At 50.3% G+C, this 12424-nt stretch overlaps 1 protein-coding gene across 10 annotated transcripts in view; it reads left to right on the top strand.

The window, feature by feature from the left end:
* myo18aa (myosin XVIIIAa) overlaps window positions 1-12086 on the top strand; it is a 66635-nt gene extending 54549 nt beyond the window's left edge. For 8 of the 10 annotated variants that reach the window (XM_081702011.1, XM_081702010.1, XM_081702012.1 and 5 more), the window contains 9 exons: window positions 1246-1362; window positions 1556-1639; window positions 2388-2525; window positions 2616-2801; window positions 3017-3156; window positions 3913-3957; window positions 7893-8015; window positions 8643-10127; window positions 11047-12086. In XM_081702011.1, the coding sequence (XP_081558137.1) occupies window positions 1246-1362; window positions 1556-1639; window positions 2388-2525; window positions 2616-2801; window positions 3017-3156; window positions 3913-3957; window positions 7893-8015; window positions 8643-10110 (2301 nt within the window). In that variant the 3' untranslated portion in view covers window positions 10111-10127; window positions 11047-12086. The remainder of the gene's footprint in view (window positions 1-1245; window positions 1363-1555; window positions 1640-2387; window positions 2526-2615; window positions 2802-3016; window positions 3157-3912; window positions 3958-7892; window positions 8016-8642; window positions 10128-11046) is intronic. The other 2 variants (XM_081702013.1, XM_081702019.1) reach the window with 1 other exon arrangement.
* The last annotated feature ends 338 nt before the right edge of the window (window positions 12087-12424 follow it).

Genomic DNA, 12424 nt, shown 5'->3' with positions numbered 1-12424 from the left:
TGTCTCCCAAATTGATTTGACTTGTTGTGTTTTCCGAGGGCCAGGGGGAGTTTGTTAGCCACCCCGAGCGACGACTATTGACAGAGTGTTCATTCAACTTCCCCACACGTCGGCTGACCCTGAAAAACACAGCGCACCAGTCGGTCTGAATCCTTAAGCTGAAGGACATTTAGTTCGGGGCGCGTTGCTCCAGGCAGCCAAACCCTTGCACTCAGTTTGATTGTTTCAGATGTGTTGCGTTAATTGAGCGCTGTGAGCTGGGCCTTTTTTTGGCCGCCCAGAATGCTGTGCAGCCACTGTTGGGGTTGGCCTTTGTTCACGGGGACGCGTGCAGGTGGGCGACTGTCTGGCGGTGCCGTTGCACCGATAAGCTTGTGCAAAAGGGTGATTGTGCATTATTGTGTGTTATCGTGTGCGGTTGGTATGGACAGGGGCCTGACCGGAGCGTCTAATCTCCTTGTCTCTGCCTCGGCCAACAACATGTAATTACTCCGTATAATTACTGTGTTCAGACCTGCTCTGTTTCTTACTACGAAATAGCAGAAACACGGCCATTAAAACAGCGCTGGCGCTCACCGAATGTCTTTCTCGTGGTGTTTAAATCCTCTCAACTTTTAAAGGTACAGCACACAATACAGCTTGCTGTAAATCTCTTAGCCTGCGAGAGCACAGGGGCTGGCAGAAAGCAGACGTCCTGTCCTTAGTTTAAAATTTGTCAGCCTTCTTAAAGAAACGTACTGGCCTGTACTGGGCTTTTATCCGTTATGATGTGTTCATTATTAATGCATGCATGTCAGTTTGGTTTCTTTCTTTATTAATTTGCCTGTGGTGTCTCTGCAAGAGGGCCTGTTTATTAAAAGTAATAATGGCACTTAAATGACAGTTGTGGTCCTGTGGGAGGTTGTGCCGTGCTGCTAGGAGCTGCTAATTAGTGTGTTTAATTATGGTTCCTTCTTTCTGGTCTTTCGGGAAGGTCTATTTAATTTGAAGGTCGCTTTTTGTTGTGTGTGTGTGTGTGTGTGTGTGTGTGTGTGTGTGTCTCCCTGTCTTTGGGGCTCTGGTTGACTGAGGACCCTCCTGAGAGTCCTGCCTCGTCACATGCTGTGCGGGACTTGAAGCGAAGCAGAGATGGATGTACACGTCCACGCCTGGAGATGTGACTCCGCTTGTGGAGGCGAGGCGGGGCGTTACGGAGAGCAGGCGGAGGTGCGGGGGGCTCACCTTCCTTCTGTGTCTGTCCCGCAGCTGGAGGAGCAGCTGAGCCGCCTGCAGAGGGAGAAGAACGACCTGCAGTCCCGCCTGGAGGAGGACCAGGAGGACGTGAATGAGCTGATGAAGAAGCACAAGGCAGCCGTGGCTCAGGTCGGCCCTCTCCTCCTCCCCGCTCTTCTCCTCCTCTCCTTTCCTCCTCTCTCCTCCCCTCTCCTCCCCGCTCCTCCCTTTCTGAACCTCATGTCTCCACTGTCTCCAATGTCACCACATCACAGATCTACGGGGAACCCTTTGACAGACGATGTAATAGTGTATGCGTGTCTGGCTGTGTATTTGATTTCAGTCTACTAGGGACCTGGCCCAGATTAGCGACCTCCAAGCTCAGTTGGAAGAGGCCACCAAGGAGAAGCAGGAACTTCAAGACAAGGTACGCCCAGCCGGCCCCTAGTCTGGTCCAGGGCCGCAGTCCAGTCTGTGTTCAGCACTCCAGTGAAGGATGGGTCATCCCTGAGATAGCCCTAACGAACTCAGATCTGCTCTCAGGAAGAGCAGGGTTCACTTTGTATACCAACACCAAACTGGGAGCCCCAAATCCTGCCTTAAAACAATTATTAGAATGAACATGCATTGGATAAGCAGTAGCCTTCATATTGTAATAGTTCTATGGGGGAGTTTCAGTATACATACAGAAAAAAGCTTGAGTAGATATATGAAGCAAACTCTAAGGTCAATTTATTGTTGCTTGGTTCCTACCCTTTTTGGTCATTGAGAATGATCTTTGATTTGAATTTCCAAATGGCAGAGTCTAGGCAACTCCGTGCTCTTTGCTTATGAAGTAGTGCTAAAGATGATGGTTTGTTTATCTAAAAGTAACTCTTTGGAAAAATCCATTCACGTTGCTTGGGTGAAGAACAAGAGTGGCTTTGAATAAATTTCTCAGTGCTGGCTGCTGAATCTTAGGGCATAATGGAGTCCTAATATAGGTTGTAATAATCCTCAAAAATTACGCGGGTGTTTGGAATACTGAACTGCATAAAAGAATCTTTTCTTCTGATAAAGAGGTCACAGGTTTACGGCATGTTAAATTAAGCAGGCCCGAGGTCCAGAGCATGGAGGGGCGGATGGAGGTGTGTGTCTGGTGCCTCTCGAGCTGAGGAGTGTGATGTTTCTTCTAGCTCCAGTCTCTACAGAGCCAGCTGGAGTTCCAGGAACAATCCATGGTGGAGAAGTCCCTGGTCAGCCAGCAGGAGGCCAAGATCCGCGAGCTGGAGTCCAAGCTGGAGTATGAAAGGACCCAAGTCAAACGCCTGGAGGTGAAGGAGGGGAGGAGCAGGTCAAACGCCTGGAGGTGAGGGAGGGGAGGACCCAGGTCATTTCATCATCTCTCACACCCCCCCCCGCAGACCCTGGTGGCACGGCTGAAGGAGAACCTGGAGAAGATGACCGAGGAGAAAGATCAGCGGATCTCCGGTGAGAACCGAGAGAAGGAGCAGAACAAACGCATGCAGCGGCAGATCCGCGACATCAAGGAGGAGATGAGTGAGCTGGCCAAGAAGGAGACTGAGGCCAGCCGCAAGAAGCACGAACTGGTGAGCAGGAACAGGAGAAGGGTCCGGACGCATCCGGCTAAGAGGAACTGGGAATAACTGACCAGTAAATGCTCAATATCTGCCAGTATGTCTCAGTATTTCTCTGTATGTCTCAGTAGGTCGGTATATGTGTGCTGGGCCCTTCCTTCCATATGGAGATTGTTTAGCTGACCCCTATATGGGATAGGGAATAAAAACACTTCCTGTTCCTTCAGGAAATGGACATAGAAAGTCTGGAGGCTGCCAACCAGAGTCTGCAGGCGGATCTCAAGCTGGCTTTCAAGAGGATCGGGGACCTGCAGGCGGCCATCGAGGATGAGATGGAAAGCGACGATAACGATGACCTCATCAATAGGTGCGTCCTTCTGGCCGAGGGTACGGCTCAGCTCCATCTCACGTTGCTCCCGGTTCCCAAAAGGAACAATGAAAACACCTACAGGGCACCAAAACGTCTAGATACAATTTGGAAGCTCGTGTATTGAATACTGGGTACTGAAGACTTTATTGCACGTCTAATTGTGTGTTTGTGCAGGAGGCAGACAGCATGTGTTTAAGATCCCAGAGCCTTGCTAGAGTCCATGGGCTTGAGCCGCGTTCTCGAGCCATACTCTCTAGCCGTGTTCTTCACGCGCTCAGCGCTGTTCTCATGCTTTCCTCTCGCTCTTTCACTGAGCTCTGTGTTCCCTCCTCTTGTCTGTGATGCGACCCGGTTTATTGGTGTCCCTGGAGCTGCTTCTTGCACCTGTGTTTTTTGTTTTTTTTTTTCCGTTTTTTTTCCCTTCTTCTTGTTTTTCCTTGTTGTTTTGTATACCTCTTATTTAGTGTCCCACTTTTTCTGAGCTAGGGGAGAGTGCACTGCCTCTCTGTGTCTAAAAAGTACACAAGGTGGAGAGTGATGGCTGATAACTCCCCTTCAGTTTTCTTCCCCGGGCAAATAGAATGTCAGGGAGTGACGCTGTACAAAGAAATACACACACACACACACACACACACACACACACACACACACACACTTCACTCATGTCCTTTTCTCTCTTTTGTTCTGTCCGTCCATGTATGTGTGTGCGTGTGTTTGTGCGCACGCGCATTTGTCTGTGCGTGTGTGTGACAGTTTACAAGACATGGTGACAAAGTACCAGAAACGGAAGAGCAAAACGTGAGGACCCTGCACACTTATTCTTTCCGCCGTGTTGTTTGTTGAACGCTTGGTCTTCATTCCGCACACATGGCAGAGAGTGGTGGCGTATTATACTGTACCGTGGAACTAATGATGCTGTGAGTTGTGAATGTTCACACAAACAGTACTGATCAGCATGGCGGCGGGACAGAACATAATCTATGGCACGCGATTAAAAATATGCATGTGAGAAGATGAAAATAATGGATCTGTCTGAAAATATAATGTCCCTAATACAGCATCCCTTTCTGGCTGCATCCTGCTGATCAGTATGTGTGTGTGTGTGTGTGTGTGTGTGTGTGTGTGTGTGTGTATGTGTTTGTGTATTTTTAACAGCACCGTCCAGTGTGTCTCATCTACTTATCTCACACGCATGAAACTGACACCTCGAAACATCTGCCCCAAATCGACCAATCAGCAGACACACACATCACTGCCTTTAACAATCCTTAGAACCATCGTCTCTCTTAACCGCCAGTGCATTGTCTAAAAATAACAATGGGATCGTTGTGACGGAGGGCCAGCGGTTGCGGCTGGCAGGTTCAGCCTCTGTCAGCGTCAGACCTACGGAGACGCGGAGAACTCCTGGGTGTCTTTGGTTTCAGTGGGGCGATTTCGATTCACGTGCGCACGGTCCGTGTGCTTCTTTATCCCCGGCGCCCTCCCCAGCAATAGCGGGGCGATCGAATCTCAGACAAATCACCCCCTTCAGTTGTTGTAGACGCGCCGGTCGGGGGACGGGCCCGCTTTGGGAATGTGGTTCGTCGTAAACGCCGTCAGCACCGGTTGAGATGCCGACTGGCGAGCCTTGGAGAATTGATTCCTCCAGGGGACGGATGGCCAGGATACGTCGGGGGTAGTGTCTTTCTGCTGCAAGCCATTTATTTTCACGCGTTAACTAGAAATGCCATTATGTGCCAGTAATGCATGTTTCAGCCACGTGATTTGATTAATGTTGTGCAGTGCGAGTGTAATACAGAGAAGGCGTCTGGGTGTGAATGACTGAACGATAAAACTGATGGGGGGGGGGGGGGGGACCTACCAGAACCTTAATGATAAATCTAATTGGGTGGAACAGAGATATGCAACCAATGGGACTGTGTTGTCACAACTGATTAATGTTGAGATGGAAAGTCGCCATGTGTATTCTTTGCTTGGGAGGGAAGGAGCTCCAAGCACGTTGTTTAAGACGTCAGAGGCAAATTGGGTGTGACATAAAAGTGCAAACAATTCCGTTACGTAGCACCCCTGTCCGACTGTTGCCCAACTATACTCACTTTGTGGGTGCGCACGCGTGTGTGAGCATGTGCACGTGCGTGTGCATGAGCGTGTATGCGTGCGCCATATGGAAGGGGGTTGCATGTTTGGCTCATGTATACAGATCGAATGCATCCACACATACATTCGTTATATGTGATTTATTTAAATGACCCAGCGAGAGTCCCCGAGCCTTTGTCCTGGTGTCACTGAGTAAACAGTGCCCTTCGTGATCAGACAGCATGGAATTGGAAGGAAGCGTCTGCAGAGAAGCAACCTCACCAGCAGGCAGTTATTTGGCATGCAGTTCTTCCCGTTTGTCAAAATCCCAGACAACGCTTTGAAGCCAAGGAAAATAAAGCCTTGAAAAGTTGTGAAAGAGAATATGAGCGTTTCCCCTGGTGAGAGTGCACTGTAGCCACGCTAGGAGCTAGGCAGACATGCACGAAGGAGTCGGCATCACCCCTAGAAATTGGATTTTTTTCCCCCCTTTGGCCTGAGGAAGGGGTCAGAGTGCATACTGGGCCATGACCTGTTGTCCGATCCTTCTTTGGGCAACAGAAAGATCACGATGACACCAAGTGAAACAATGTAGCACCCTCATCCTGAGAGAGCTATTTTTCCTCATATGTAACAGAACCTGCTAGCTATAGACATATTGTGCTAATTGAAATGGCAGGGTAGGGGATTGCATCGGGGGAAATGGGACAGCTATATTTCTGTTCCTTACTAAGCGGGTGCCTTCTCAGGGGACGGGGTGGGTCCCGGCCAGTGAAGAACTTTCTTCCAAATATTTTTATTCTGCTCTATTGAGAGAGATTCCAAATTCACCCGAGTTTCACATGTGCATATAGAGGCATTTCAGGCTCTCACAGTGAGGAATGTTACAGACTGCTAATGCCAAGCAAAAATCCAGGGACTGTTGTATCCATGAGCACACATCTAGAAGCAAGGTTGTAGCAAACAAGGCAGACTAGAACTTAGCCTTGTTAATTGCCTGTTTATGCCACAGCCATTTATAGCCGTCATAAAATATTCTTTTGTTGCCGTGAGTGCTGTGCATTAGGAGCACACCTCCAATAGCTGAGAAATATCCACAAGCAGAAAAACGAAGCACGCTCCAAGTCTTCCCTATAGCCTTCTTGAATTTGTTTGCAAATTGGCGTTAAGAATGTCGTGCACGTAATTCAATGTACAGTTGCTGCAATCACGAGATGGAAAAACTGTTACGCGTAATACTTGAGAGTGTAGACCCTCTGTGCTTGCGCTACCTTCAAAGTGCTGGATTTGGATGTCAGAAGACCAATAGCAAGCCAGCGGCCAACGGGCATTATTGATAAATGATGGTGTCAAAGCCAAGCTGCCGACACAGTTCAGGCTGACGTTGCGGTGCCATCGGTGGACTTATGACACCAGCAAAGTCACTACAGACGCCAACTGAGAGCGAGATCGTGCAGTATGTCATTACTGACTAGGCAGGGATGAGCAATGCACAGCCATTATAAAAAGAACACAAGACTGAGAACGTGCTGAACCTCTCGTGTTTTCTTCTTACAACCTAAAGGCTGGAAAATACATCAGTACGTCGAAGGCACATATGATCTTCACAAAGGAGTGTAAAGGCTTTCAATGTTTTACTCTCCCTCTATCCCCATCTGTCTGTCTCTCTCTCTGTCTGTCTGTCTCTCTCTCTCTGTCTGTCTTAGTCTCTCTCTTGCTGTCTGTCTCTCTCTCTCTCTCTTCCTGTCTGTCTGTCTGACTCCCTCTCTCTCTCTCCCTCTCTCTCTTGCTGTCTGTAAGTCTTGCGCTCTATCTATCTATCTATCTATCTATCTATCTATCTATCTATCTATCTATCTATCTATCTATCTATCTATCTATCTATCTATCTATCTATCTATCTATCTATCTATCTATCTATCTATCATCTATCTATCTATCTATCTATCTTGGCTTTAATGGAGCCTCTGTAACTTCACACCCTTAACATGGCCTGGGAAGCCACAGCACCTAATTGTCCCTTGCGATTTGCATTCTGTTCTGAGGCTACATTCGTTTCACTTGACAGCTCCAGTCCCAACTTATTATACACTTAAGAGGAGAAAGGAGGTACATTTTATATTTATGGAAAGCTCCATTATCTGCGGGCTGTGTTAGCTATTTTAAAGAGCTGCGCTATGTGGACCTCCGAGCAACACGACTTCCTCTCACTCCATGCATCACAGTTATGAGTGGACTCAATTATGCAAATGTTTTCAATTACGTGGCTGACCTAACGTGGTCGGCTCTTAGCGTGGTTAAAATCAGACTCTGACTTTGTCATCTCCTCGCGTTCTCCCGCCGTGAAGAGGCGTGCTCGATAAGAAACTTTAGCAGTCTTTCCTCTATATTTCACTTACAGATTTTTCCTACATTTTTAATTATCAGTTGATCTGTCGATCAGTGTCTCCCATTTCCGCCGAGGATGAGCGAGAACCTTTGGGCAAATTTGATCTCAGGTCTGCTACTGACACACTAACGCACGTTAAAAACCATTCGCACTCCTGTTTGTCCGTTTGGAAAGAATCCCCCTCACGTGTTTGTCGTTTGGCTTTGGGGTCACTATGTAACGTGGACCTGGTGTGGCTACGGCGGCCAAATCTTTCTCTCTTGTGCAGCGGTGACGACTCAGATGTGGACTCTGAGGTGGAGGACCGCGTGGACGGAGTGAAGTCGTGGCTCTCAAAAAATAAAGGCTCTAGCAAGACCCTGTTGGACGAGGGCAGCTCGAAGACCCTCAGGTCAGTCTGAAGTACCTCTAGCTGGTTATTAGAGCGCCTGCTCCCCCAGGCTTGAAATGATAGAGCAGGGTTCCTTATCTCCTGCTCCGTGAGTCGGCTCCGTAGGCGGGACCGAGGAGAGGACTTCTCCCCGGGCTACCTGCAGCTGTGTGAGGTGCTGCTGAGGCCATTTCACACGATTATTGCCAACCTAATGACATTCTGTAACGGGAGCCTGCTTCTGATGGGCTTTACCCAGGCATCCAGCAGCCCGGCGGGGCGGGGCGGGGCCGTATCAGGCACCCTCGCAAGCACATTTTCCTGTAAACAGGCTGCTTAAAGCGTCTGATCCATGCTGCTATTTTCAGAGTCGTTTCTCGTGACATTCTAAATGTTCCTTGAAAATGTACTTTTGTTTCTTGGTGTGCTTTTATTCCTCTCAATAATGTTATGTCTGAGATTCATAACAAAAGATCCTTTCATTTCGCGCTGTCTTAATATATATTTTTCCTTCTATTCATGCTTTTGTTATGTACTCACATATCTGTATATTGCACCCATTCTCTTCTGAATCACTGTCATGTTGTTTTCTGTGTTTTCTTCTCCTTCTGCGTCACGTGCCTGTGTGTTTCTGCTTCCTCCTAAAAGCCTCAAATACCCTAATGCAGCCAACGCCGACGTCAAGGACGTAACAGGAGGGAAAGAAGGTAAGGAAGGGTGGAACGGGAACGCCCAGCAGGGTAGGCCCGTGTCCGTGATGAGCTCACTTAGCTACAGGAAGCGTTCCAACCTGAAGGACTCCATTGGGGGCACGGGAGATGAGAGCTCCCTCTTCAGCACCCTGAAGGAGCAGCCAGACGTGCCGGATCGCTCCGTGCTCCGTAAGTCCAAGAGCAAGGCTGCGGATGACCTGGAAGACCGATGCTCCGTCATCTCCCAGGCGTACTCGGAAGCCACCAGCAGGGCCAGGAGAGGCCTGGAGCGTCGCTGGACCAAGGGCAGCCCAGAGTCTGACAAGGAGTCAGGGGCGTTGCTGGCGGCACCCAGCCGCACATCTGTACGCCGCGGCCTGGATCGGGAAGACGATGACGTGTCCACCCTCGGCGGCTACAGCCTGAGGCGCAGCACCTCGTGGGCAGAAGACGGGCGCAGCGACTACGGGATGTCGGGAAGCCCCGGCACGAGCCGACGCTCGGGGGGGCGGAGCCCTGGCAGCGCTAGCCTGGCCTCCCGCACCTCGCTGGCGCGCAGCAGCCGTCTGAGCGAGTTCGGCGTGGACGATGACGACGACGACGACGAAGACAGCAGAAGCAGAAGCATGGCCTTCAGCGAGGGGGGCGTGTCGGTATGCAGCCCCGACTCCCTGAGCCACGGTCTCTCCGCGCCGGGCCGGGCCCGGACCTCCGAGGACGGCAGTGCCGCAGACGTCAAACCAGTTAGCCACCGTAACTACCTGGACCCCGAGCTGGAGAAAGCCATCAACGAAGTCCTCAGCTTCAAGCCCGTCAAGTTCCAGCGCCGCAGTCTCGAGGACTCGGACGGTGATGATGAGCAGAGAGGTCCGGCAGGCAGAGAGGACGACAGGAAGGCCGGACGCTTCACAAAGAGCGACGGCGACGATGACGTCCCGGGCCGAAGCGCGTCCGGGCTGCGGACCTCGGCGTCTGGCTCGGCGCTGGACCGGGCGCGCTCTGGCAGCAGCTACAGCTCACGCAGTACGAGCAGCCGCAAGGGCAAGAAGAAGAAGAAGAACAAGAAGAAGATCCAGGACTCCGAGTCCGAGAGCTCGTCGTCAGGAAGCTCCTCGTCGGAGAAGCGCGGGAAGAGCTCCAAGAGGAAAGGCAAGAAGGGGTCCCGGAAGGGCAGGAAGAAGGAGAGCGAATCGGAATCGTCAGAGTCGGAATCATCGGAATCCTCCGACTCGTCCTCCAGCTCCGGATCCACCGTCTCCTATAGGAGTTCCAGCAGTATCAAGAAGGGTCCGTGCAAGAAGGCATCGGATGAGGAGAGGGGACTGGATAGTCCCGAAAGACCTGCTAGCAAGAAAGAAGCGAAGAAGAAGAAGAAAATGGATAGCCTGGTGATGAAGTATCTCTACAGGCCTGACGATGATTAAAAAAACAGCAGCAGCAGGTGACCTTAGAGAGCGGCATGGTGTTGTAGTTTTACTAACAATGTAGGCGCCTGTCGATGGACCGTAGGAGAGGTTTCGTGCTGGCATAATGACTAACAATAACTCTGCATGCACGTAGAGTTCCTGCGGCTGCTCTCTGTTCGGCGAGCCACCCTGCACTCTCGCTGAGCCCTACACAAACTCCTAACACAATTTTAACTCGAGGCAAGAGATCAAAACGAAAGACCTTGTTGTTTTGTTTTTTTTTTTTGCTTCCGTGGTACAGAAGAGCCTGTATTGCCTCATAGGTTGTTTTTGTTCCCCCTAGAAGATTAGGGTTATCATCCAATCATCTGCTTCTTCCCCACAAAGAGGTTTGTTTAGAGCGGCGACCCAGGGAGCCCTGCGCCCGTGGACTTTCCTACTGATTCGCACCGAAAGGGCCACATGACGAATGACTCGGCAGCTGCGAAGCAACACTAGCTCTGGAGAAGTTAATTTAGCAAGACCTCCACAGCGTACAGTCCTTGCTTTGTTTTCCTTGGTTTTTCCGCTCCTTTCTGAACGTCTCACACATTTTCACCCACTTCGATTGCACGCAGATTTCAAAGCTGGCGGCGTCGAAACGTGCACGTCCGGATCGGATGAGATGCCGTTTTACGCGATCAGGGGCAGCGAATGAATAACGACAATGAGGCCTGATGACTGGCGTCGTTATTCTGGTGTGGTGCATTGCAGCATAAAATTCAGCGCTGGCTCTTTCCTGGGGCGGGGCAAAACTGTAGGGGTGTGTTAAACTAACCCAGGGTGACAAGGTCACCCTCCAGCCTTTCTGTTGCAGCAAGTCTTTGTTAAAAGTGTCCCTACTCTGTTTCCTCCCTCTCTCTCTCTCTCTCTCTCTCTCTCTCTCTCTCTCTCTCTCTCTCTCTCTCTCCACAGCGGTCGCCTGAGCCGCGCCGAGGAAGAGCAGGATACGGAGGGCAAAGATCCCCGGCAGTCACGGCTCCCCCTTTCTGCCGAGGGTGGCGGCGAAGCAAGACTCTCTGAGACCACGGCGTAGAGCCGGACATCTGCTCGTAGCTCACGTGCAGGCGTGCGCAGGAACGGGGCGTCCTCCTCCGCACGCCCGCACCGACGTTGCTCATCTCGGCAGCTCTGCGCGAGACCTCTCTGGGCGGCCGGTCACGCCGCCGTCGCACAAACCCGAACAGTAGTGTAGTCGATTTCTGTTATTTGATGATAGAACTTTAAAGTGATGATCACAAGGCCTATAGGTGACCTAAAGACAGCGGTTTCCAGAAGGCCAAATAAAGGGAATCCATTGTCTCTTAAGTGTCCTCTTTTCAACCATGAACTGTGATCACAGTTCGTCCTTCAACTGCTCAGTAATGAAACCAATAGTTCATCACCACTGGTGTTGAAATCTCGTTCATCTTCCTGACGCATGCTGATCCATTACCCATCATCCTCTCTCAGGCTGCTCAGTTAGCTACGATAACCTCAGGCAGACATATTAAGGCACGGGGGGGGGGGCATCTTGATTGTGCCCCCCTATAATTCTTCTTCTTCTTCTTCTTCTTCTTCTTCTTCTTCTTCTTCTTTTAGCAGGCAGTTCTTCGATTTCAGTAGAGTGTTGCATGCTGCTTGGTTCTGGTTTGAGAGCAGGTCACAGGCTTAGGGGAGCACTTTTGATATTACTGATATTGATATTACTGGCTCGCAGTAGGCAAGGCACTAACTGCTGTGGTACGGACTCCTCTCTCTCTCTCTCTCTCTCTCTCTCTCTCTCTCTCTCTTTTCTCTCTTTCTTGATCTCTTTTCTGCTCTCTCTGACTCTCTACTACCCCCTTCCTCTCTCTTTAAATCCATCTCTCTCCTAACTCCCTCATCTCTCTCTCTCTCTCTCTCTCTCTCTCTCTCTCTCTCTCTCTCTCTCTCTCTCTCTCTCTCTCCCTCTCTCCCCACTGTCTCTGTCACAATACTTAGGAACCCTTTCCCAACACCTGACAGTACTCTCTATAGGAAATACTCCCCTACCTCGGTCTCCATGGGAGAAAGGCGATGCTCCATATTATTACTGTAATGCAAAGAAGCCTATTTTTTTCTTGTGCTTGTGATGCTTGTGTTTTGTACGGGATCGTGCTCAGCCAGCTGGTGGTGTGCGCTGATGTGTGCAGGCTGCAGGGAGGTCGGTCTCTACGCTTCCAGGTTCACCATGTGTGTCGTCTTTGCCACTGACTTCAGAGGTCGTAATGCAGGATCTTCAACTGTTTCTTATCCTCCCATATGGTCAGATTAATGTTAATTACAGTTAATC

Source organism: Electrophorus electricus, chromosome 19, assembly GCF_041902795.1.
Source record: "Electrophorus electricus isolate QZ-2024a chromosome 19, ASM4190279v1, whole genome shotgun sequence".
Classification (NCBI taxonomy): domain Eukaryota; kingdom Metazoa; phylum Chordata; class Actinopteri; order Gymnotiformes; family Gymnotidae; genus Electrophorus; species Electrophorus electricus.
This window is presented reverse-complemented; position numbering and strand designations above follow the sequence as displayed.